Genomic DNA, 26,946 nt, shown 5'->3' with positions numbered 1-26,946 from the left:
TCGTTTTTGTAAATGTTGGTGAGTGAATAAGTGCTTACTCACTGCTTGTTTGGTAATAAGGTTCAATTTATTTTTTTGGGTTAAAATTTGTTTTTTTTTTTAATTTTACTATAAATTAATTTTTTTAATGTTTTTCAATTATTTTGATTTGTGTTAATATTAAAAATAATTTTTTAAAAATAAAAAAATTATTTTAGTTTACTGTATTTTTGCGTCAATTAGTTTTATTCTCCTTTCCGCAGGTGCTGAATGCTAATTATAAGCACAGAGTCAAGATAAACATACTAAAGAAAGGGGTACCTACCCTTATCTTTGGACGAAACCCACGTTCAATCCTTCGTGCACCAACCTCCTACTACATCGAAGCTAAATGTACATTTAATTTCTCTTTTTTCCAGTTGTCCTTTGGTTTCTGGCCTGTTTAGCTAGAATTGCTCTATGAAGTTGACCAAACTTGTAAGTTTCAGAAAATGCTAGCTTAAAGGGAACTTTTTTTTTTTTTTATATGGATCGTTACATGATTTCTGTTTGTTCTTGTTCCTTGTACTTGTCTTTTTGACGTTTTCAAGTTTATTGATTCAACACTGAAATTTTACATTTAATGTCATAGGTTCTGGCATGTTGGGGTTTGTTGATTGTTTGAGGTTTGGGTGAGTGAGAGAGAATTCAAAAGATGTTTATCCTGATTGATAAATTATGGGTGGCAAGTAAAAACATTTCCTGAATTACGAGGGCTCACTGCATTCTGCATTTGTGGATAGATTTGGGCATTACAGTTGATCAAGGGTTCTCTTTGTTTTAGCTTGGAATGAAGAGTTCCTTCAATAGGATTTGATTGAGGCGACACTTTCATTTGTGAGTTTTACAATACGATGATAACAGTGTTTGAGTTATAAATAGTGGGAGAGTAGTGTTATCGATATCTACCTTGGATGATGGGCCGATTCGTTTCGAGAGAAAGGGAGCTTGAAGTTGATCTTGAAAGTGGCGGGACAACCAGTGATGAGGATCGAATGAGCGATCCCATTTCAGCAAATGGACAAGCCAAGGCACTTTTAATGGAGGCATGGACTGTTCCTGTGGGTTTTCAAGGATTTGTGAATTCATCAAGCTTTGGCGAGGTTGGTGCTGAGGATGTGGAATTGTTGATAGACAAGAATTCAGAAGGAAAAGAGGGACAGCAGAAAGCCTTTGTGGATAGGAAGGATGTCGAAGAGAAACATATAAAGAAGAATTTGAGAAAACCTCCCAAGCCACCGAGACCTCCTAGAAGTCTGTCACTGGATGCTTCTGACCAGAAGTTGATGAAAGAAATCACCGAGCTTGCCATGAGAAAACGTGCCAGGATTGAAAGACTTAAAGCGCTAAAGAAGATGAGAGCAGCAAAGGCGTCATCTTCGAGCAGTAGCTTATCTGCCATGTTCATCACAATCATCTTCTTCCTCATTATTATCTATCAAGGTAGAAAGACTTTTAGAATGGTCTTATACTAGAAACTCTATTCCATACAACTCATATGCTGCATGTCTAGTATATTCACTAGCAAGCTGCATTTTTTGTCCAAAATTTGTCATGATAATACTAAACATGTTCCCACTTTACAAAATATGCTGATAGACAGCTCATACGAAAATTGCCCCTGATAAACATCTCTCCCATGGTTTCTACTTTACAGCTATGCTTTGGTATTATCTTGCAGTGTTTTATTTAACATCAGTTGTCTTCTGAATGTCATGGAACCTGTCCAGTAAATATAAGTGAAATGTGCATGATATTTTTCTGATTTTTCTTCTTCTTGGAATCATACGCTTAGGGTTTTGTTTAATAGCATCATTGGTTTCTTATTCATCAAAAAACATCATTGGTTTCTACTGTATGTCATGGAATCTGACTAGTGACCAGTAAATGTAAGTGAAGTGTTTCAAATATTTTTGCTATGTTTTTCTCTTGGAATGCATTTTTTTGAGTAAAATTTGTGTTAATCTATAACAATCAAAGTACATCAAATCGGTACTTCCTCCTAGCAAAGTCTGCAGAATAAGTGGACAACTCCGAGTAGTAAATATGTCGTCAGGGATGCATTAGTACAGGTGTGTGTACCTAGTTGATAGATGCACAGCTTCATCATTTACATGTCTTATATGACTAGCAAGTGATAATTGAGCTTCGGAAGTCATTAACATCATCACATAATGCAGAATTGCTTCAACGTCAGCATGATTAGGAGTAAACTCCCGTGAGTCTTCATCCAGCAACAAACAATCTATTTCAAGCTAAAAGTCACGCATCCTCTTTCAAGTGGTCAGCTCAGCTTCTTTGATGCCATGAACTCAACCAACTTACTGCTCAGAGCGAAAAAAGACAAACCTTGAATTTGGCTGCTGTGGAATTATCAGAGCAGTATCTGAAAACTGAAAAAATCCCTTAACATCCCTGCTTTTTAGCTTTTATTCCATGCTCGATCAATAATTCATCCCAACTTCCCACAAAGTGAAAACACGGTTATTTTTTTTGGCCGGAAATGAATGCTTAAGATTGTATTATCGTACTTGTCTTAGTTCTCAGGTTTTCTCTAGTTTCATGTACCATGCTACCGATGCATGGCCATCAAAATACCATTTATATTCGTTTGATCCTTGTATCGAAATTCAGTAAAATTCCTACAGATGTGAAATTTTTCTGATGCTGAAGTCAAATCTGCCTAGATTCCTCTCGTGTTGCTTTTTCCCACAAAAGAATAACTCTTTTTACTCATTTGTGAAATGCCAGTTAATCAGTGTACAACAACTTTAAATCCTGCTGTTCTATGCAATTATACTATTGTTGGACAATAGTTGAGTGTCTGTCTATACACTATCCAACCATACAGGAAAATCAATGCGATTACGGGAAAAAGAAAAATCATCAAGGCCGATCGACATGATCAGTGTGGAAAAATATAAAAATGCCTTTATCCACTTCCAACTATTTAGATGGTGTTTGCTCTAGAGTGACAGAATTAATGGTACATCTTTCTATGATGTAGTTCAAACCAAGAGTGTGCTCAATTTCTCTACATTTAAAAAACCAAGAAGATGGTGTCGAGACGAAGGTGTCAAACTATAAGAACAGTAAAGGAGAGATGTCAATTCACCAATCTGCAGATGGTTGTATGCTTTCCATATAAGGTGAGCAAATGATAAAAGAAAGGGAAAACAGTGAAAAATACCATGTAAAAAAATAAAAGCCAAGCATGGTTTCTTTCAATTTTTTATGTCCTTGCTTTCTTACAGCCATCTACCGCATTCCTATGTATTTTGGGAGATTTATCCTATACATACCTATTTTATTGTAGGTCTAAAAAGTTATATATAAATAATAAACCCTAAAACAACTAGTTATTAGGCTCATTCCATTAAATAAGATTGTCCAACAAAAATAAAGCATAAATAAATAATTAAGATAAAAAGAAATACAATAAAATAGGTATGTATAGACTTAATCTCCCAACCGAAGACTGATATGCCAAGCAATCCTTCATCGTCTCTGTCCATATATTCGTGTAATCTACTGTATAGGTCTAGTGTCTTCACCAACTCTCATAGAGTTAGAAAAACTCGACCCTGTCGAGTGTAGATCTGAACGACTCTGATAGTACTTTTAAAAATCAAGATCAATCCACTGCAATTTATCTCTCGTAATTAAAGTACAATCTGAATCAAATTGTCTCACCCAACGAACTAGGAATCGTTGAATCTTACCACCCTTAGTAAAAATAATGTGTTCATCCAGAATAACATCAATATTTTTCTTTTGTATCGATGATAAAGTGGATAAAGTTGGGGTTTTAAGAGGATCTTCAGGAGTGAGACTAGGTGAAGTCTCAAAGGATCATACAGGATGAGTTGTGGTCTCTTGTATGCAATCAGATCCTCAATGTTAAAAGTGGATCTAATGCCAAATTCAAGTGGTAAATCAATAACATAAGCATTTGAGCAAACTTGTTATAGCACTTTGAATGGTTTAGCATTATATGCTTGCAATTTATGATTGTATCATGATATAATCTCTAATACTATATTCATTGTGATGCATATACAAATTAGTTTGAAGTTTGTATTGCACATTACTTTCTTGAATATGCTTTGTGATATTGACATTCAAATCTTGAACTCTACTTGCAAATGACTTGGGTGACTAAGATAACCTAGCATAAAGAGACATGGGAAGAAGGTGTAAAGGTTTTCTAGGTTTGTAACCATGAACAACTTTAAATGGACTCATTCCTATCGACCTATTGACTGAACTATTAAAAGCAAACTAAGTTGTAGGAATAACAAAATCCCAATTTCAATTGTAACAATCATGAGTCAAACATCTTAAAAGGTTGCCTAAATTCTTATTGATCATCTCAGTTTGGCCATCAATTTGAAGGTGGTAGGCACTAGAAAATTTCAACTTATTTCCCATCATATACTAAAGGGTTTTCTAGAAGTAACTCATAAACCGTACATCCCTATCCGAGATTATGGTCTAAGAAAAGACATACAATTTGATAATTTCATCAAAATAAAGTTTAACAACTTTAGAAGCATATGTGGTCTTAGTACCATGGATAAAGTAAGTCATCTTAGAAAACACACTCAAAAAATATAAATATAGAATTATGCTTCTTCACGGTACGTGAAAGCCCAAGCATAAGATCCATACTTGTATCTTGTTAAGGACAAGTGGGAATATGAAGGGGAGTTTAAAGACCAGTGTTTTGTTTCCTATGCTTAGCTAATTAACATGTTCAATATTGACCAATCAATTTAGCTACATCTCTCTATGAACTGCACTAAAGAAACTGACATTCCACCTTTTCAATGGTCTTATTTATCTCAAAGTGTCCTAAAAAACCTCCCACATGAATCTCTCAAATCAGAAAATCACGTATTGATATTTACAGGATACAAATCTTGTTGTCTCGAAACAAATACTCTTCTTGAAGGTAATAGCCATATACGACAAGGGTACTCTCATCTCTCAAGGTTACATATACCTCTTCAAACTTTGGGTAAGATTCATATTCTTCTTTGAGTCTTCAAATCCGGTAACTTGGACATTTATTATGGATAATAGTGTTACTCGACAATTCAAGGCATCTACAACCTTATTTTCAACCCTGAACTTATGTTATGAGACAAATAAATAAGCTTGCAAATACTAAACTCAATGACTATGCCTATAGTTGAGTTTTTTTTAGGAGTTGAGATAATGAAGAGCCTCATGGTCTGAGTAAAGAAAAACTCATATAGCAACAAATAATGGTGTCCATAACACAACGTTTGAACTGCTACATAAAATTTCTTATCATAGGTTGAATATTTTTGTTTAGCCTCATTAAGTTTTTTACTAAAATATGCTACAGGTTGACATTCCTAACTAAGTACTCCGAACTATTCCAACACTCGATGTATCACACTCAACTTCAAACATTTTAGTAAAGTCAAGAATAAAATCTCCATCATCTTTTTCTTAACCTCTTTCTTAACCTCTTTAAATGCCTTGCTAGTCACTTTACTCCATTAAAATTCACTTTACTTCAAACAGTTTATAATAATGGTGTTAAATTATTTAATGAAACAAAAATAAAAAATTAAAAGTTTTATTCTTAGGTTATTTGAATATTTAGAACTTCATCAATAGTGTAGACATTTTAAAAGACACTACAAGGTTTTATTTATTTAAATAGTTCATAAGCTGCACTTTTAATTTTGTTAATGAAATTTAGATGATAATTTTATTTTAAATAAATTCTTGAAATGTTGGCTCTACCGATAAAAAAAAAAAATCGATATACACATAGCATAATCATAATAATTACCCACATGAAATTACTGTAAATGTAGTTGCTTCAAATTATTATAGAAAATACCTCCTGTAATTAACTTTTAAAGGTAAAAGCCAAGGCATATATATGCTATGCTTAGCTGAATTGACATATTTCATATTCGTAAAACCTGTATATAAAGAAATGACTGGCAATAGGAAAAAAAACTCCTTGTCGGGATTTGTACATTAATGATGCCCGAAAGGTCTATTTCTCGAAATGTGGAACGAGGGAGGAGAAACCACCCCAAGAGCCCACCATTAAATTCAAAGACATGCCCATATGCTATGCTTGGCTGCAAACACGCCTAATTTTATGGTTGGGTCATAAATTGCAGCAGTCTTAACTGGCATGGCATGCTCACACGACAGCTTTCAGTTGATTCTTGTTGATTCTTCCCCTTACCCTTCACAGCTTGCAGGTTTCAACGGGTCCTTCTTGGATGGCTGAAGTTTCATTATTTTGCTCATCTTTATCTAAATTTGCGAGAATAATATAAGTTATATATTAAAATTTTATTAATAGTTTAAATTATTAGATTTGGATACCGGCAGAAATAATTATTAGGTTGAAATAAAATGCCCCGGGCACCGGCCGAGCAAGCAAAAATCAGATGACTGCTCTGGTCCGTATAGAATGACCATTGGACATATGAACTGTTAGCATTTATGAAGGAATAAATCTTATGTCGGCACAATTCGTGACTCGATATTTGCTAACCATTACTGATCACTTTACAGACCTCATTAATTTGACCAGCGTTGATCTGGCATGAATTCCCGCCATATCTGATTCCACAAATTCGTGTTGATCCGTAGCTATAGTAGTGTTCCCATATACTATCAAAAGATGTATATTTACACATCTCAATATAATGAGGACTACTTTAAAACATAGATATAAAATCCACGTCTCGACGGATTGGCTCGGAGCCGAGTGATCTAGCATAATCCAGATAAAACCTGTTTTTTTATACTTTTTTATAAATCTAAAAAATATAAAATTAATTTGTGAATATTTAACTTCATATTTTTTTTTATAACCTACATATATGTTAAATATTTCTTAATTTTTTTTATATAAGATATTAAAACCTTAAATATATTTTTTTAATTTTTTTTTGAATTAACCCAAGATAATTTATATAACCTAATTCCTTAATTAAATCAACCCTCGAGCCAAATTTAATGCTATACTTTAAAGAATTAGATGGTTCGGACTGGTTTTGTTGTCAAGTGAATGATTCCACGCATTTAAAATTTCCTACAAGGAGTGGATTGAAAGTACAATTATTTGGACAAGAAGTTTTGCGAGGTTGACGGGGTCACTTGTCACAGATGAAGTCGTACGTGCCATGGACGACCTGTCATGGGTGCCGAGAGAGTTTACCTTGTCCCTCTTTGAAGTACACTAATCTGCGAGGAGTCAACGGTAGCCATCTATACGGAAATACTATTCAGAGCGTAGGATTGCTGGCCTGCATGGACTTGACAAATTAGAATATCCGGTTTGACAAGTGGAAAGAACTTCAAATTAAAAAGTTTGTTTTTTCTGTGGTTTCAGGTTCGAGCCCTGTGATTATTCATATGATGACTATTGGAGGCTTAGTATATATAGTCGTTAACTTCAAGACCCGTGAGATTAGTCGAGATACGCGCAAGTTAGCCGGACATTCACGTTAAACTAAAATAAAAAAATATCCGATTAGAAAATTTCAAATAAATAATAAATAAAAAGTTGAAATAACATTATGATGATGATGTCTACCACTTACTGATATCATTATATAATTAAATTTATTAGGAGTTAATTAAATTCAGTTGTCTACAAATACAGTACTAGCAGTAGCAGACTGTAGACTTCAATAGATTTTAACTAAAATTCGAATTTTAACAACTACAATTTTTTAATTGTAATTATGCATAGGAAATTTACTATTATACTTCAATAATAGTCCTACTCAAAGTTGTTAAAATTACAATTTAATTCATAAAATCATACTATTTTTATGAGTTAATATATACTTAACGTACTTCGTTTTAAAAACTTGAAAATTGATAGTCCTACTAAAAGCCTTGATTTTCCAATCGTGTTCAACTTACTTTAAAAGTGATTGGTTAATAATTCCTAATAAAATTGAGTATATATGAATTTCCACCAAACCTTAGCTATCGAATTAAATAAACAATATTCACATGCACATGCCATTTCTAAAATTGTGTTTATTAGTGTACTAAAAAAAAAAATATTTGATTGAAGAGATTAAAACAAAAATATAAAATAAATTTATTTTTAAAATAATTTTAGAATAAATTTATATCAATTCAAAACAAAAAGGACATGATAACATATCTTTTATATTAAGACAATAACCAAACAGAATTTTTAAAAAAATTAATAATAAATAAATGTTCAACTAATTATGAATAAAATTTAGTATTCCATGTAATTATAAAAAAAAATTGCATTCCATAAAAGAATGCCTCTTTAAACACTTTTTTTTATAAAAAAAAAAACACTTTTTTTACTACTCATTTTTTATTTCTTTATTTGGTTGACATCAATGTAACTGCTATATTAATTTCTATATACACTCGAGTATTTTCTTGTTGAATCAAACATTTCATGAAGCAATAAAAAAAATTATACGAACAAGGGTTTTGACTAATTTAACTATGTTCGTGCGAGAATGCTTTCCGAAACCTTAATATTGTTTTCTTTATCATTTGACTTAATTATTTTAAAGAATATTATTAATCAAAAGAAGATGAAATATGGTCAAGAAAGAGAGGGAGAGATTGAACTCGCTATACTTTTGTAAATGAATGACTGTAAAGAGTATTTTAACACCAATTTTCTTAGACGATATATTATTAAGATCGATCGAGCGTATTCTTTTATGTTAATCTAATACTTTCAGTAAAATTTAATAAATTCCTCTGAGTGCTAATCTCATATTTGAACTTAGAAAGAAAATCAAGTAACAAAAAATACATATTTAACTACCACATCACTCCTTTGAATTATTTCTGAAAGCATTTGCTCATGAGCTGGACTTTATCTTAAGAGTGAAGAATGAGAGTCGTTATAATATGGTGCATTTACTTACATAATATTTTTAAAACATATTTTCCTTTTCAATATACTATTCTAATAAGATAAGATATAAGGATACTTAAAACTAATATGTATATATTTGTCATAAAACATGCACACTGGACTGACCCACATGAGAATTTCATATGGAGATATCACATATGTTTATGGAAAGATTCACATGACGGTTATGTAAGTGATTCTTAGACTTGAGATCACTAAATTATTTTATATAGGGAGTGTTATGTTTTGATCATATTATATATTATCTTGGTAAAGGTAACAAATTGATGGACATTGGATATAACATAAACTATATGAAGGTACTTGAGTGATCAATAGAGGATTCATCACCCTAGGTGAATTAGAAAAAATATTCCACATGTTCTCATATAATATTAATTGTTAAATCATTGCGCAAGGTGGAATGAAATTTGAAAAGAGTTTTAAATTTTATTTAAAGGATCAGTGATTATAATGTTGGAAAAAAAATATGATTTGACATGGCAGACACACTTCATGCTAAAATATCTAAATCAGAATTTTAATTATTAATAAATGAATAATAATTACACTGAGAAACCGGTCATTGAAAGATTAAGTCAAACTACCTATGACTTTCCTAATATTTGAGGGATCATGACATGTTGGTAGACGGTACACTTGATCTTTAAATATAAATTAATCAATTATTAAATTGACAATAAATTAAATTGTTTGATTTATTTAATTCAATTTATTTAGAATTATAATTTATATTTGGACCAACATATTAGAAATAATCAAGTAGAGACTTGATTGGTTAAATTTCTAAAATTATTCTAAAATAATATGTGAGTATTATTTAAAGGGAAAATATATATTTTATCATTTAAATGATTTTTAGGATTCTCTATAAATATAAAACTATGCCTCTTATTTTTTATAAGAGATTGTCTCTTAGACAGAAAAACTATGTAAGTCACAAAATAAAAAGCTAGCACTCTAAATATAGCAATCTCTCTCTCCTAAATAGAGATTTAGAAAATTTATCACCGGTGGTTCGTGTAGATTATCGTTGGAGACTGAATAATTAGATGACTTGTGGTTTGTGATAAACTAGCATTTAAAAAATTATTCTAACCCGAAAAAGATCAGATCTTTAGGTAATAAATCCTAAACGACTCTAAATCTGTCTAATAAAATCCTAGAAACTTTCAAATAATATTTTAAATTTATCATTTTCGCTGCGTGTATGTATATTTGAGAACCCAACAGTATAAAGATACTAGTAGTAGATATACTCAATGATCAAATCATCATAGTACATGAACTATGTATGTAATTGACCCTGTAGAGTACCAATAATTAATAAGCTATTAAAACTATAGACGTATCAAGATATTAAATTCCTTGGAGACTCGATCAAAACTACCCTTATAGTTGGAGGACCCTTTAAGGTTTTACTAAAAAAACAAAATTCCAAACTCACAAAAATTTTATAATGCTCGAGGAGTAATTAGTAGAATCCTATTAATTACTTCATGAGTTCATTTTAAAGAAAAAAATAGATACAAGTATAAAAAAGAAATCTTAAGTAGAAATATTCTTATCACTTTTGGTCGATCATGGATTTCATCTTTTATTTCCTTTTTGTATTTGTTTTTTTCTTTAAAATGAGCCCAAAATGGAACTAATAATATCTCTCTGAGCACCAACTATTTCTAAACAATAAAAAAACACTAAAAAAAACAATAACTATCTAAATTATAAACACCAACTGTAATGGTGTTAAACGTGCACGAGGTGCACACTTCAGCAAGCTGTCCAAAACAGTGCCTAAGGATGCTGACAGCCATGCCAACAGTGGGATAAATCGGCAGCGCAGATTTGTGCAGCTGTAGGTTCGTCAAAGGAAAATCGGCAACGTAGATTGTTGACGAACATGGGCTTGACGATGGAATGTCCAAGCCAGGCAGGAAAACTCGTTAGGGGCATAGGCTGATGAGAACAAGGGTTGTCGAGGAATTCGGCAGCGAAGACATTGACAGCCTGCACGCAGATGCGAATTCGGCAGCGCAGGAATTGGCAGCCTGCATGCAAATGCGAATTTAGCAGCGCGCAACGGCTTGTGCAAGTCATGGGATCGACTTGGCATGATCTGAAACTTGGACGAAGGACTGTCCAAGGCATACGAGTGACTTAACAGCTGACGAAGCAAGAGCTGGCAGATGGGGCTGCCAGGTGGGCATGCAGAACGTGGGCAGTGGCAGTCATGGTCTTCCTAAATCATGGGATCATGGGGCAGAACGTGGGTGAAGTGACAGCATCATGGGGGCAGAACGTGGGAGCATAACTGGGGTGCTCTCCAAGCTGCTGAGATCGTGGAGAAGATGGGGGAGAAAGTGCCCCACTATGTCCTGAAAAATAGAAGATCATGGGTGAGCCTTGCAGCTCACAGACTTGGCTATAAATAGTTGTTGATGCTCTTAGATGTAGAGCATACGAGATAGAGAATGCATAGAGAGGAAATAACGTGTGTAAGTTTGATTGTGTAGCATGCAAATTCTGTGCATAGCACACATTGTGTAATCCTTTGTTGACGAGATAAATAAAGGTTGAGAGTTCTTCTTGTATTCTCGGTGTGCTTTGTGTTGTGCAATCTACTTGTGTATTCTGCTTGTCTACGTAACGAGAGAAAGTGTGGGAAACCTCTTGGGTGAGTGAAAAACTTAGTTGCTTAACAAACACAAGTTGCATTAATAAGGAAAGGCTAAGTCTAGTGAGAAACTAAACTGCCGCATGGATTTATTCATAGAGTAAAAAATTATCCCGTGACACCAACCCTATATTCGTTGATAAGTTTCCTTCGTTAATAAGTTCCCTGTTTGACAGCAATGGTCAGATAAACGGTCCCACTACTTGAAGCTTCCCTTCGCAATATGGATGGGCCCTGCTATATATATTTGAAGAGAGATTCGGTCCAATTTGTAGATCATCATCTAAAAAAAAAAAAAAGATTTCCAACCTAATCTGAAGGAGCTCAACTAGTAATTTTTGAATTTGTTATGATATTAAAAAATAATAAAAACGAGATTCGTATTCAAATTTTGTTCGTTATAGTTCATTAGTTATTATTATGTAGATAATTTTATGGTTTCGATTTAAAAATCTTGAGATCTAGGAAATTTATAGTTTTTTATTAAGATCATATATAAATGAATTATTTACTTTTAAATTAAAAGTTATCAAGATGAATGCTAAACTAATCATCTAAAATTCATAATTATTTCATAACATAAGTCAAATCAGTAACATTAATCAGCTATAATAAATATAACAATTATATATTAATCCTCAATTTATTATCTCGGAAAAGAAAAAAACATTGTCCTATTTGGTGTGCAAGTGACGACGCGGTCTTGAGTTATTAATATGAACCGTGTTGTCTTTTTCTATTTTGGTACTTTGGTACAGTGCGTAACCGTGTTGTACTGGTGGCATGCCTGTAATAATAAGCAATTGCAAGGGCTCTATTATACCTGCTACAATATAAAACAAGGATGGTTCTAACAAGAGCAGACACCATGCACAACACCTCCAGCGATATTGGCACTGTGAACGCTGAAAAAATGTTTCCAAGGGCGTTTTTCTTCCAAAACCTCTTCTTCTTTTTCTTTCGCATTATCTCTAGACAGTTCAGGAACCCAAAAGGTCTGCAAAGAAGTTTGAGCAATGTCCATGCAGCCCATGGCAAATACCAGAAGTATGCTTCTCTTTCTTTTAGATCAGACTTATCAGCCAAAACAATGGTCTTTAATGTGGAAGGAACTTTGCTGAAATCATACTCTTTGTTTCCTTACTTTATGCTTGTGGCTTTCGAAGCTGGAAGCTTATTAAGGGCCCTTATTCTCTTTCTGTTATACCCATTTATTTGCTTAGTTGGTCAAGATATGGGCTTAAAGATAATGGTAATGGTTTGCTTCTTCGGGATAAAAAAAGAGAGCTTTAGGGTTGGAAGTGCTGTTTTGCCGAAGTTTTTCTTGGAGGATGTTGGGTTGGAGGCACTTGAGGAATTGAAAAGAGGAGGGAGGAAAGTGGCCGTGAGTGATCACTTCCCTCAAGTCATGATTGAAAGTTTCCTAAGAGACTACTTGGATGTTAACTGTGTTGTTGGGAGGGAGCTGAAGACGGGCTGTGGGTATTTTTTGGGACTCTTGGAAGAGAAGAAGAAAGACATGCTAAACTTGGAGGAGATACTCGGAAAGGATAGTGTTATTAGCCATGACGATATCATTGGCATTAGTCAGTTAAATAGCTCTCTTGATCATCCTTTATTTTCCCATTGCAAGGTGAGCTTTTCTTTTTCCGAACATCTTCATATATATATCCTTTGTTTTTTTTTTCTTGAGCCGTAAACCAACATTTTCATGCATTTGCATTGTGTATATAAGCAATTGAGTCCTTTGTTAAGTACTATTTGCCTATATATGCATGTTTTGAGAATATATTTTAGCTAGTAAAAATTAACGGAAAGGGACAGTACTGAATTGTTTCTTTTTTCCCTTACATGACTACTCTAAATTTCTCGTACTTAATGCTGCTTTCTTGCTTTCTCACAACAGGAGATTTACTTGGTCAGAAGGGTAGACAAGAGAAGCTGGCAACACCTCCCAAGAGACAGATACCCAAAACCCCTTATTTTCCACGACGGTAGACTTGCTCTAAGACCAACCCCACTGGCCACTCTAGCATTATTCATGTGGGTCCCTTTCGGCTTCGTCCTTGCCTTGATCAGGGCCGCTGTGGCTTTATCTCTACCATACAGCATGTCCATTCCCACACTAACTTTCACTGGGGTTAAAGTAGCGATATCAAAACCCAAATTGTCTTCTTCAGTGCTTCCAAGCTCAAAAGAAAATGAATCCAAAAAAGGCCTCCTTTATGTCTGCAATCATAGAACATTACTAGATCCTCTGTACCTTTCTTTCGCCTTAAAGAAAAATTTCACTGCTGTCACATACAGCCTTAGTAGATTGTCAGAGATACTGTCACCAATCAGGACCGTTCGCTTAACTCGTGATCGTGAACAAGATGCAAAGATGATGGAGAGACTGTTAAATCAAGGGGATCTTGTGGTTTGCCCAGAAGGTACCACATGTAGAGAGCCATACCTCTTGAGATTTAGCCCGTTATTTGCTGAGATGAGCGATGACATAGTGCCTGTGGCTTTGGACACCCATGTGAGCATGTTTTATGGCACAACTGCCGGTGGGCTCAAGTGCCTAGACCCACTTTTCTTCCTCATGAACCCTCGACCAAGTTACACTATTCAGTTGCTCGACGGCGTATCTGGACTGTCCACATGCCAGGACAGTGATAAATCAAGATTTGATGTTGCCAATTACGTGCAGAGTGAGATTGGCAAGGCATTGAGCTTTGAGTGCACCAAGCTTACAAGAAGAGACAAGTACTTGATTTTAGCTGGCAATGAAGGCATAACTTGCAACCAACGGTGAAATCCAAATTTTCCTAACCAGATTTGAGCGTCGAGAACGTTCAAATTTGTTGTATGTCAAGGGCACCATTGAATTGTTTATTGTTGTTGTGCGCAGAAAGGTGGCACTCTATTTGTTTATTTTAGTTAGTTTTTGTTTTCATTTTTTATAGCTAACTGTAAAACATCAGGCTAATGTCATATGATGCATGTCCCTTTATTATATCACTCTATTTGTTTATTGTTGTGGGCATATAGGTCTCGCTTGAGTTTTGACAGGATGTAATTATATGTTAGAACATCCATGTGACATGTTAGAATCAATTTCTAAAGTTGTCCTTGTGAGATAATTTGAGTGATTACTAAGTTCATAGGGTAACACTACACCATGGCACAAATAAAAAAAATAGTGTAAGAAAATATATTTAGGTTATAAAAAGTTATTTGATATTATTATTAAATCTGACTCAACGGGTTAATCTTAGAAAAATTTTACTTGACTTATTGTCTAGTTCAGATTTAAATTAAATTATGTGAGAATTATCTTGATATGATCCAGTGAACCTAAAAGATTCGAAGCCAACCCAGATGATTGGTAAAAAGTATGGTTTAACTTACAAAGTTCAGTATGATTTTTTTTGTAATATTAAGACGATGACATATTTAAATGACTCGAACTTTGTAATATAACTTGCAAAATCCACACCAGGTGACGAACTTCACTTGGTTTAAAAACTTTGTTTTTTAAAAAATATTTTTTAAAAAAATTATATGATAATAAAAATAAACTCTTGTAAAATCGAGTATAAACCAAATATTAAGATATTTGTTTGGGACTGCAATAACTTTAAAGAAATCAAACTAAAATAATTTATAAAGATAAATTCAAAATTAAATTAAGAAAAAAAACAGAGAGGTGCTCCCAAGTTTTTTAGTATATAAAGTATAACTTGTATTTTTTTAATATTATTTAACTTTACTAATTAAAGTAATGACTCGGTTTAAGATTTTTCTACCCCTAATATTTTCTTTTACATCGATTTTTTTTTCCCGGCCTTCATACTAGCGCAGACAACAAATATAGTAATAACTATGGAAACTATCGTGCTGCTTTATTTGTTTACCAAGAGTTTCCATATATTTCTTCTTCTTTTTTTATTTTAATTGGAAATTTCCACCTACTAATCTTGTAAGATAACAAGTGTTTTTTCATTTATTATAAGTTTGTTGAGCCTCGTAGCCCACCTTCATTGTATAATAACCAAATAAATTAGAGTTATCAGTACACTTCATTCAAAAAAGTTATCAATAAAAAATCGCTAAATTATGTCTACTTATGTATATCTTTTACTGCCGTGATATATTTTTGTAGAAATGTTTTTGGTTTTAAAAAATATATATTTTTTAAAGTTTTTTATATTTTTTATTTATTCAAAAATCAAAAGAGAATGCACAAGAAAGAAAAAAAAGGAAAAAAAAATCAGGACTGCGTTTAGACATGCATAAAAATAAATGATTTCTACTTATGTATATTTTTTAATGCGGTGATATATATTTGTAGAAATGTTTTTGGTTTTTTTTTTATAAAATGTATTATTTAAAGTTTTCTATATTTATTTATAGAGAACGAACAAGAAAAAGAAGAGGAAAATCAGAAGTGCCTTTTGAGATGCATAAAAGGAATGGGTGTTTTTCCGCTCATAAAAACTATGGAAAGACAAATATAATAAAAAAATAAGCATGTTTTTTTTAAAAAAACTATTGACTCGGGATATAAAAAGTTGGTATAATTTAAATGGAGAATTAAAGAATAAAAAATTAAAGTAAATTAACTTATTTAAATAAAAAGAATAATGAGAACTTGAAAAATAAAAAAAACAATTATCAAAACGAAAAAAGATGATGAAGCTATGATTTCATCCAATCAAATGTGGAATAACAAAACTTAATTTTTTTTTTTACCTGAGCCGATCTAAGTGAGTATATCAAATATACAAGTTAAGTCATGAGATCAGAATAAACCAATAAAAAACAAATAAAAAAAATCAAAGTTTAATTTAAAACAAACCCAACATAGAATGATGAAATTAAAAAAACAATCAATTAAAAAAAAGATAAAAAAATACTCAACAATATAGGTAAGTCAACCAAACTTTATGATCTGAATCATGTGAATAAGATAAACCAAAAGATGGCAAACCAAGAAACATTGCAAAGCTCAATTCAAAAAGAACCTAATGTTGAAAGAGGGAACGTAAAAACTATTAAATTTTTAAAAAAAGTGACCCTAGAAAAACTTGAGCCAACTCATGTCAACCTATCAAATCTTAGGTATAAGTGACATGACCATGATAAACGAATATAAAAAAAATCAAAGAAAATCATGAAACTCATTATAAAAAAAAAACCCTCAAATTTAAAGGATGGAACTAAAAAGAAAATTAATTCTTAGCCGATATAATGTTGAAGGATGGTATTAAAAAAAAATATTGATTTAAAAATTTCCCAAAGTAAAATAAAAAAACAAATAAAAAAACCTAAGATAACCCGAGTCATTTTAAAAATTCACAAAAAATCATATATAAAGCAGATAAAAAAATAGAGTATAATCGCTAATAATATAAATATTAAATGATGAGACTAAAAAAAACATGAGATTAAAAAACTTGAAAAAAAAAAACAAATTCGGGCGAACTTTCTAAACTTGAGCTAATGTCTTAAACTCGCAACCCATGAAATTCTAGACCCGAACTGAATTAAATATTTCAATTTCTAGCCAATTTATTGAAGGATGAAATTGAAAAAAAAAATCAGATTTAAAAATTAGCGGAAGAGAATTCAACAAAGAACGAAGCCTAATCCTAATAATATAAATGCTAAAGGATGAGGCTGAAAAAAACATGAACTTAAACAAAAAAAAAAATCAATCAAACTCAGATGAACCTCCTAAACTTGAGCTAATATCTCAAACTCGCAACCTTTAAAATCCTAAACTCGGGTTGAATTAAATATTTTGATTCCTAGCCAATTTATTGAAGGATAAAATTGAAAAAAAATCAAATTAAAAACTTAGTGGAAGAGAATTCAACAAAGAATGAAGCCTAATCGCTAATAATATAAATATTAAAAGATGAAATTGAAAAAATATGAGCTTAAAAAAAACAATAACCAAGTGAACCCGAGCGAACATTCTCAACTTGAGTTAATATCTCAAACTCACAAACCATGAAATCTTAGACCCGGGCTGAATTAAAAATTTCAATTATCAACCAATTCAATATTGAATGATGAAATTTAAAAAAAAATCAATTTAAAAAATTAGTTTAAGAAAATTCAATAAAGAACAACAAATAAAAAAACACGAGATAACCCTAATCATTTTTAAAATTAGTAAAACAATTAACATAAAACAAATAAATAAAAATAACAGCTCTCAATCTCTAATGGAATAAATATTGAAGGATGAAACTTAAAAAAAATGAGCCCAAAGAAAGGAAAGAAAATATCAAGTAAACTTAATCGAATCTTCTAAACTTGAGTTAATCTTTAAAACTCACAACCCGTTAAATTCCAAACCCGGGCTCAATCAAGAAGCTCAATTCACAACCAATTTAATGTTGAATGATGAATTTTTTTTTTAAAAAAATAGCAATAAAAAAATAAGGATCAAATTTGATAGGAAATAAAACTTAAGAAAGATGAAAATGCAAAACAAAATCAATTTAAGAGGCCATCTAAAAAAAAAAAATAGCAATCAAAAGAATAAGAACCAGACTTGAAAGATGAAAATATCGAATGAGGAAAAAATTGAAAAGGAATTTAAATTTTATAAATTATTCAAAATAATATAAATAATAATTAAAAGAATAAGGACCAAATTTGAAGAAAAAATAAATTGAAGAGTTGCTTTAAAATTTTTAAGGGGTGGACGCAAAAATCGAGGGGGTAAGAGAAAAAAATGAGAAAAAATAAAAGATTGTCGATGTCATATAAAGGGACGCTGATAGAATTCAAGTATCGTCGTAGAAGTGGTCTTTGGTCATCGGGTGCCCCCGCACGTGTCACCCATTTGTTAGCACATGCAATGCATGATCAAGAAAGTTTTTTTTTTTTTAAGAATATTTAACATTTATTAAAATATAAAAAAGACCTTGAATCATCTCTATATTAACCAAAAAACTATAATAAAAGAATGAAAAGTCACTAGAAGACAATTGGGTAAATTTTGGATTTAAGAATAATTAAATTATTTTACATGAAGAAATTGAAAAGATTAAAAAAATACCCTTAATGTAAGTTTTTTTTTTTTGGTTTTCGAGGTAATTAAATACTTTTATTGTGCCCAAAAAAAAAAGGAAAAAAACAATCTATCCCCACATAATTTAAGAATGATAATTGTATCAAACTAAAAAGGTTATCTTGCCCTAATGCATGATTCAAAGACTATATCTTAAGAGCAATTTTGTTGTTACATTATTATAATAAATAGTGTTCTGCATTTTAGTTCACAGTAATTTTCCTTCTAGTAGATTTAAGTTTTTGTTAATTGTTTTTTATAAGGACAAAATCAATAACACGACAATAGAATTGATCCTCGTAATTTCTAACTCCAAAGTCGTCAATAATCATTTCTCTTCAGCGTTCCAGCAACAAGAATATCAAGTGATCAAGATTCAAGACCTCTAATCTGTCCAAAAATATCCTTTTATGTGTCATTGAAAACCCCGTCGTGTTTTTTTTTTTTTTTTCAGCGCATGTTAATGGCAGCTGTTTGGTTTATTATTTGTTGTTTTTTTTTTTTTTTTTTCTGAAAAAATTTAACTTAATCATTTTTATTTTTCGTATTTTAACTTTAACTTTAATTTTTTTGGATTTTTAATAAGTTATTCATTGATTTAGTTTCTATTAGTTAGAGAACGTTTGGTAGCGAGGTTACGTCTGTGTTTTTAACAAAACGCAGATGCAACCCGTTTGGTAAAGAAAAAAAGCAATTTACTATTCATGGGACCCACGACATTTCAGCGTCCAAAACACAGGAGAAAAAAAAGCAGACGAATGTTGCTTCTTGCGCCCTTCATGCTAATTAATTAGCACGAACAGTGTAGCCATGCTACACTGTTCCGGTCGGACCGGTTCCGGTTCAAAGCTCAAAAATGCATTGAACCAGGTCTGACCCAGTAAAATAAAAAATAAAAATTATTTTTTATTTTTTAATTGTGTTTTATTCAAAAAAACTGGTGTTTAACATTATTCAATGACACTGCATAAATTAGACAGAGATTGTTTGATGACGTAACATTTATAGAATTTGATCGCAATTCCAATTTTATTCCTAATTATATTTTACCTGATGTTGTTGCGTGCTTAAGAAACAAAAAAAACTGTAGTCCTTGTCGTATGTATTTCTTACGTGATGGAATTGTAGATAGTTTAATGGAACAATAAAAAATATTTTATATAAAGTATTATTTATTTCATGATGTAATAACAATAGTTAAATCTACAATATTTAAATTAAAAACCATCAATATTAATATATATATTTTTAAAATTATTTTATAACCTCAATTTCAAAAGCATTATTAACCAAACACATTAAACTACTTTTTTTTCAACCTCAATTTCAACCACAGTTTTAGCCAAACATATATTTTTTCAAACCAACCTCAACTAAAAGTACTTTTTATAAAATAACTTTTTTTAAACCACAACCACAACAGTAACCGCAATACCAAACACACCCTTAGTTTATATGCTCATGATGTGATATGCTGCGCGGCTCAAACTTTTTTAAACATACAAAAAATATATAGTTACTGGGAAATTCATAAGTGTTGTCATTAAATTAAAAACTACACTCATTTAAAAAAAAATTCGTCAAGATATATTTTTTTAGTACTGTATCTTTTGTTTATTTTAGTTAGCATAATATTTTTAATTGGAATTATTATTTTTATTTTTTAAAATATTTTATAATTATTAAAGCACGTTGATAAACAATCTCAAGATAGCATGTTCATGAGCTATGCGACCCGCGTTTCGTCGTGGACTATATATATTTTTTTCAACAAAAAAATTATATGCACAAGTTTTTTTGACGTGTTTTTGTAGAAAGTAAAATTTTTTTATGCATACACGTAATCAAATAAATTGATAACTAGGTGTGTTAATAAATAAAAAAAGATCATAAATGATAACTAAAAAAAATAGAAAAAATCAAGAGATACATATAGATCAAAATATTTCATCTTATAAGACGAGACATTTACCCGGTTGTGTTTGTTAAATTTATTTATTAATTATTTTTTATTCAATCAAATGATAATAAAAATAAACACACATATTAAATTAATTAGTAAAATAAAAGGAAAAACAACCTTACAAGGCTGAAAATATTATAAATATTATCTAAAAATAATTTTTTTTATTTGAAAAAATAAAGTTTACCTAGACAAAAGATTAAAAAAAATATAGATAAATAAGAAAAACATCTCTTCAAAAATTAAATATATACAAAATAACAAAAAAAATTATTTAAAAAAGGGCTCTACAAACAAAATAAAATATATAAGTAGTATTAATTGAAATATAAAAAAAAATAATAATTTTGAAAAAAATATAAAAAATGCATTAATCTAAAAAATAAAATAAAAATAGAAAAGAAAAAGAAAAGGCTAGACATTGTTAGACTTGACAAACCAGACAAGCTTGTTTTACCTATTTTATTAGGGTCCCTGTGCTCGGGCCTTTTTTTTTTGTTGCATTTGAGGCAGACATATGTTGGCTGCACTAATGTTTTTTGAAAAAATATCAGGCGACACATCATCTATTTTTGTCTAAATTCTGCCCATTATGGTGACCGGAAAATCAGGGCGTAAAGTTTTTTTTACCTAAAAACCTGTTTTTCAACCAATTCTTGACCTAATTCACCTAGAAAACAATCTAAGAACTGTAATAAACTTATGTAAGACCTTGAAAAACCCAAAACACCATCTTGAAAACTAAAATAAACTCCAAACAAAAAACTTCCTAAACTCATATATGTTTTTTCATGATCTTTAAAGGAAAAAAAACACATAATATTAACTCCCCTCATCAAATGGAACCATTTGACAGAGATATTAATAATTTTGGTAGCTTAAATCGGTATCAACGATACTTTTCTTTCTCTACCACCACAATCCAGTGACCTTTCTCTCATCTCTCAAACCAAGAATTAAAAAAATAATAAAAATAAACTTTTGTACCAAAACTAAATTAAAAAAAAAATTAAGGTACTGAATATGTGTAATTTTTAAAGTATAAGGACTAAATTAAACTTTTTGTGTGAATTTTGAAACCATCACCCATTTTAAACGTCTTTTTTACTTTGATCTCTTATCTTTCAATTTTATTCTTAGTCAACAAATTTGATTCAATTGCCCTTGAATTTGACGTAAAAGGATGCAATTGCACAAAAAAAAGCTTGAGGATCAAATTTTAAAAAATAAAATTATGAACAAAAGGTCCACAGTGAAATGTAAGATGGTGCATAGTACCAGCTCAATAGTACTCGTTCCACACGTTTTAGTTTTTTACTTAATATTTTATGTGACTGGAAACTAAAAAAAATCATAAATATGATAAACTCATGTTGAAAATCAGTTTAAAAGTTTAATAACAAAAAATCAATTTCAATCAAACGATTTATTATAGTACTGTTATTTTCAAATGAAATACATAATAGTTGAAAAATATTAAGATGCAAATAAAAATTTATAATAATATTTAAGAATATGTCAAAATTAAAGAGTAAGTAAGTGTAAAAAAACTAAAGAAAAAAAAAGTCATCGAAAGGGTTAGGCCCACCACCTTACCCTTCTTTGATTTTTAATTTTTTAAAACATGAAAAATAACATTTCATGGTCTGATACTTCTTTGATTTTTTAAAAATATGACAGATGACATGTCGTGTGTTATAATTAAAAAAGTTTTGCGCTAGGTTATTCTCAAACATGCAACCTCGAGGTTGAACGACGTGCTTAAAAACCATATCATAGTACTTCAATATTCATATGAACAATAAAATCCTATATAGCTTCCCGTTATTTATAGAGTCTGTTTGATATTGTATTTTAAATTATATTTATGTATGTTCGGTTTGAAAAAATATTAAATTTATATTTTAGTGTTTTTTAATAATTCTAATATGCTAATATAAAAAATATAAAATAATTATTTTAATATATTTTTAAATAAAAAATATTTTTAAAAACAATGCACGAGATTTGAGGTTTAACTACTCCCTTTAAAGGAAAGTTCAACCGGTTTTTGTTTTTGTTTACAATTTGACTTTAGTTAAAACCCAATATGGATACAGTAAAGTCCTTGAATAAAAGTTTCAAAGCAGTAAACGTCATTCTTACGAGTTTTCTTTGAATTCGAATACAAAAATATAGCAAGTAGCACACATTTACTATTCAACAGGCTGCTGCTCCATCTCTCTATTGGGCCGGGCTTATACCCGATCTGTTTTCAAGGCCGGGCCCTTAAATGAAAAATAGAAGAAGGAAATTCAACCGCTTTCGTTGTTGTCTGCTCCCCATAAAATATAAGAACCGAAAGGGACCAATAAGCAAATCGCGAAAGTTCTTTCCATCTCTCAAACAGTACTAATATATAACAACACGGCACTAATGCCCTAGCCTCCTCCTCCTCCTATCTCTCCATCTCCTGACCTTTTAGGGTTCTCTTTCTCCTTGACAACTCTATTTCAAATCATTCAATCCCAAAACTGTTAGGGTTTGGTCGGATAGGATAGATTTGGATGGGTACGGAGAGGAAGAGGAAGGTGAGTTTATTCGACGTGGTTGACGAGACGTCGCTTTCTGCAAAGATCGTGAAATCGAACGGGGCGATGGGTAACAATAACAATGGAGGAAGTAGTTTGATAAATCGGTGGAATGGGAAGCCCTACTCACAGAGGTACTATGATATATTAGAGAAGAGGAAGAATTTGCCTGTTTGGCATCAAAAAGAGGATTTCTTACAAGTTTTGAAGAAAAATCAGGCTATCATCCTTGTTGGCGAGACTGGTAGTGGTAAAACCACTCAGGTTTGTTCCCTTTTCTTTCCTTTTTTCTTGATTTGTCTACTGTATGTGTTTTGAGTTGTTTGTCTAATTACTTTAATTACTGATTGATTGTTTTAATACTTTGCTTGCAAATCTTTTAATTACTGATTGATTATCGTAGTTTTTTTTTAAAAAATAGAATTTTAGCTTGAATAGTAGAGGTAATGAGAAAGATTATTTTTTTTGAGAAGGAAATGATGGATTATTTGTCTATTGCAGTTAGATGTATTTTCATTTTTTTTTAAAAGCAGCGTGTTGTTGCGAGTTAGCTGTTAGTAATATACTGTAATGGAAACTAGACAAGCATAGAAATAATTAACCGATGAAAAACTTCTGATGGTACAGATTCCTCAGTTTGTTTTGGAAGCTGTAGACTTAGAATCTCCGGATAAACGTAGGAAGATGATGATTGCATGTACCCAACCTCGAAGGGTGGCGGCAATGTCTGTTTCTCGACGTGTTGCTGAGGAGATGGATGTTACAATTGGCGAAGAGGTTGGTTATAGCATCCGTTTTGAAGACTGTAGCAGTGCGAAAACGGTTTTGAAGTGAGATGCTCGGCTCCCTTATGTCACTTCATTTATTTTCCTAAGATTCTTGGATTTAAGTCATGTGCTCATTTTTCTTCTCCTTTGTGGCAGGTATCTTACTGATGGTATGCTTTTAAGAGAAGCAATGACCGATCCACTTTTGGAACGGTACAAAGTAATAATTCTTGATGAGGCCCACGAAAGAACTCTATCAACAGATGTGCTATTCGGGCTTCTTAAAGAAGTGCTGAAAAATAGGCCTGACCTGAAGCTAGTTGTAATGAGTGCAACACTTGAGGCTGAGAAATTTCAGGGTTATTTTGGTGAAGCACCGCTTATGAAAGTTCCTGGCAGGCTTCATCCGGTTGAAATTTTCTATACCCAGGACCCTGAGAGGGATTACCTCGAGGCAGCAATTCGAACAGTTGTCCAGATACACTTGTGTGAACCCCTTGGAGATATACTTGTTTTCCTAACTGGGGAGGAGGAGATAGAAGATGCTTGCCGAAAAATAACAAAAGAAATTGGAAATTTGGGGGACCAAGTGGGGCCAGTGAAAGTGGTGCCTCTATATTCTACGCTTCCACCAGCCATGCAGCAAAAAATATTCGAACCTGCTCCACCTCCACTGCAGGAGGGTGGCCCTTCTGGAAGGAAGATTGTGGTGTCAACAAACATTGCAGAAACTTCTTTGACTATAGATGGTATTGTTTATGTTATCGACCCTGGCTTCTCAAAACAAAAGGTTTATAACCCACGAGTGCGGGTTGAATCTTTGTTAGTTTCCCCCATATCAAAGGCTAGTGCCCACCAGAGATCAGGACGTGCTGGAAGAACTCAACCAGGCAAATGTTTTAGACTCTACACAGAGAAAAGTTTCAACCAGGATCTTCAGCCTCAGACCTATCCAGAGATATTGCGGTCAAACCTTGCAAATACAGTTCTAACGTTGAAGAAATTGGGTATTGATGATCTGGTGCACTTTGATTTCATGGATCCTCCTGCCCCTGAGACATTGATGCGAGCATTGGAGGTGTTGAATTATTTGGGAGCATTGGATGATGAGGGGAATTTGACAAAGCTTGGGGAGATCATGAGTGAATTTCCCTTGGATCCTCAGCTGTCAAAGATGCTTGTTGTGAGTCCAGAATTCAACTGTTCGAATGAAATTCTTTCAATTTCAGCCATGCTTTCAGGTATGTTTTTCTACCATGTTTATTTTCTTTATTGTTGTCTTGAGTCTGGTCTAAATGATATAGGGGGAATAGGTGCCATTGGGTTGCAGTATTATCAGATGCATCCCTCTCTATATGGCATGTGTGCAGCCAGTTTTCTGTGCACCACATTAGTTGTTTAACTGCATGCATGTGTTCGCCAGTATGCATGTATGCAGTTAAAGAATTTATGTGTCCTATTAGGTCGTCATCAGCAACTGTCTTGTATGGGTCCCATGCCCCCGGATGGCATGTACCATCGGATTCTAAGTAAGTGCTGATGCAGATAGTTGCAGTTTCTCAGTATTATCTCATGAAGCAAATGGTATCGTCTCGCCTGTATGCATCTGCTGACCTACCATGGGCCTCTTCTGTGGTAACCAAATTCTTTCTTTAGTACCCAATTGCTTTGTCCGCCCTAGGGAGGCGCAAAAGGCTGCTGATGAAGCAAAAGCAAGGTTTGGGCACATTGATGGGGATCACCTCACGCTGTTGAATGTGTATCACGCATATAAGCAAAACAGTAAGTGCTTGTCTTACTCTCTCTTTTTAATGATGATTCATCTGAATTAGTTGTCATTTTAGTAAGATTCTTACCATTGGCGAATGGATTGCAGATGAGGATCCATCTTGGTGCTATGAAAATTTTGTCAATCATAGAGCACTGAAGGCTGCTGACAATGTAAGACAACAACTTGTGCGTATCATGGCCAGGTTTAACCTCAAGTTATGCAGCACTGACTTCAACAGCCGTGACTACTACATCAACATAAGAAAATCTATTTTAGCCGGATACTTTATGCAGGTTGCTCACCTGGAACAAAGTGGACACTACTTGACAGTGAAAGACAACCAAGTATGTGGATAATATATATTGGTTATGTTATTTTTGCAGTGATGGTCTAATGTTCTTTTCATTCAAGGCAAATTATTGAAAGATTATGTGTTAGATAACAATTTTGTTTTGTGGTGGTAATTTGTTTTTCAGGTGGTGCACCTGCATCCTTCAAATTGTTTGGATCACAAGCCGGAGTGGGTGATTTACAATGAATATGTCTTGACCAGCCGGAATTATATAAGGACTGTGCTAGACATTCGTGGGGAATGGTTAGTCTATCCTTCCTCCAATCCTTGTCTTTCAATGTTGTCCCTCAATACATGTTTTTATTTATTTATGTTATGTGCAGGTTGGTAGACATAGCACCACATTACTATGACTTGCAAAATTTCCCGCAATGTGAGGCCAAGCGGGTTCTTGAAAAGCTTTACAGGAAGCGGGAGAGGGAGAAGGAGGAGAACAGGAACAGAAAATGAATGTGTTGACTGATGAGTTGCTGGATCCTTCCAGTATTTCTTATCCAGAAACTAAAAGCGTGGCTGTCCTTCCGAAGCTATCCAGTACTAATGTGCAACACAACCACCTTTCTGGATCCAGTTGCCTGGCCAATCTGGCTTGTACCATTTCTTCAAATAGTAGCTTTAGCATTTTTCATTTTCTCTGGACTTCAAGCATCCACATTTATTTTTGGATGTGGGATTGTTGCCGTTTTAAGGTTTAGGCGTTAAACATTTAAAGAAAATTGAAACGGGTATGAATTTGCTATGCTGTGGTCATGATCTCACTCTACTGACTACTGGTATGCAGAAGATTCGATACTAAAATT

General features: G+C 32.4%; 3 protein-coding genes across 8 annotated transcripts; all 3 read left to right on the top strand.

The window, feature by feature from the left end:
* The first annotated feature begins 275 nt into the window (after positions 1-275).
* On the top strand, positions 276-2,713 carry LOC7481416 (uncharacterized). 3 transcript variants are annotated; one of them, XR_002980003.2, is made up of 3 exons: positions 276-456; positions 611-2,090; positions 2,199-2,713. XR_002980003.2 is itself a non-coding variant. In XM_024594050.2 (2 exons), the coding sequence occupies exons 1-2, from the start codon at positions 933-935 to the stop codon at positions 2,222-2,224; spliced, it is 555 nt and encodes a 184-aa protein (XP_024449818.2). In that variant the 5' UTR covers positions 478-932; the 3' UTR covers positions 2,225-2,713. The 3 variants fall into 3 exon arrangements, 1 of the variants encoding a protein (XP_024449818.2); XR_002980002.2 differs by lacking the exon at positions 276-456 and having other exon boundaries at positions 478-2,090; XM_024594050.2 differs by lacking the exon at positions 276-456 and having other exon boundaries at positions 478-1,461.
* A 9,809-nt stretch (positions 2,714-12,522) lies between these two features.
* LOC7481417 (probable glycerol-3-phosphate acyltransferase 3) lies at positions 12,523-14,688 on the top strand. Its single transcript, XM_002301491.4, has 2 exons — positions 12,523-13,281; positions 13,555-14,688. Exons 1-2 carry the CDS (start codon positions 12,562-12,564, stop codon positions 14,446-14,448), a joined length of 1,614 nt encoding a protein of 537 aa, XP_002301527.3. The 5' UTR covers positions 12,523-12,561; the 3' UTR covers positions 14,449-14,688.
* An 8,358-nt stretch (positions 14,689-23,046) lies between these two features.
* LOC7481418 (probable pre-mRNA-splicing factor ATP-dependent RNA helicase DEAH2) lies at positions 23,047-26,885 on the top strand. 4 transcript variants are annotated; one of them, XM_002301492.4, is made up of 7 exons: positions 23,052-23,520; positions 23,884-24,086; positions 24,180-25,264; positions 25,680-25,805; positions 25,900-26,138; positions 26,271-26,389; positions 26,470-26,885. In XM_002301492.4, the coding sequence occupies exons 1-7, from the start codon at positions 23,233-23,235 to the stop codon at positions 26,594-26,596; spliced, it is 2,187 nt and encodes a 728-aa protein (XP_002301528.1). In that variant the 5' UTR covers positions 23,052-23,232; the 3' UTR covers positions 26,597-26,885. The 4 variants fall into 4 exon arrangements, 3 of the variants coding, with proteins under 3 accessions (XP_024451458.1, XP_024451457.1, XP_002301528.1); XR_008058627.1 differs by lacking the exons at positions 26,271-26,389; positions 26,470-26,885 and having other exon boundaries at positions 23,047-23,520; positions 25,579-25,805; positions 25,900-25,923; XM_024595689.2 differs by lacking the exons at positions 26,271-26,389; positions 26,470-26,885 and having other exon boundaries at positions 23,048-23,520; positions 25,705-25,805; positions 25,900-26,049.
* Positions 26,886-26,946: the final 61 nt, after the last annotated feature.

Source organism: Populus trichocarpa, chromosome 2 (assembly GCF_000002775.5).
Source record: "Populus trichocarpa isolate Nisqually-1 chromosome 2, P.trichocarpa_v4.1, whole genome shotgun sequence".
Taxonomy (NCBI): Eukaryota; Viridiplantae; Streptophyta; class Magnoliopsida; order Malpighiales; family Salicaceae; genus Populus; species Populus trichocarpa.
Note: the sequence above shows the minus strand (reverse complement) of the source record. Positions and strands in the feature narration are given on the sequence as shown.

Bases quoted from the DNA above. Each gene is read 5' to 3' on its own strand.
- LOC7481418 (XM_002301492.4), top strand. From the start codon at position 23,233: ATGGGTACGGAGAGGAAGAGGAAGGTGAGTTTATTCGACGTGGTTGAC. The intron at 24,087-24,179 runs GTGAGATGCTCG...CCTTTGTGGCAG, and splicing joins AGTGCGAAAACGGTTTTGAA to GTATCTTACTGATGGTATGC. The intron at 25,806-25,899 runs GTAAGTGCTTGT...AATGGATTGCAG, and splicing joins TCACGCATATAAGCAAAACA to ATGAGGATCCATCTTGGTGC.
- LOC7481416 (XM_024594050.2), top strand. From the start codon at position 933: ATGATGGGCCGATTCGTTTCGAGAGAAAGGGAGCTTGAAGTTGATCTT. The intron at 1,462-2,198 runs GTAGAAAGACTT...CACATAATGCAG, and splicing joins CCTCATTATTATCTATCAAG to AATTGCTTCAACGTCAGCAT.
- LOC7481417 (XM_002301491.4), top strand. From the start codon at position 12,562: ATGTTTCCAAGGGCGTTTTTCTTCCAAAACCTCTTCTTCTTTTTCTTT. The intron at 13,282-13,554 runs GTGAGCTTTTCT...TTCTCACAACAG, and splicing joins CTTTATTTTCCCATTGCAAG to GAGATTTACTTGGTCAGAAG.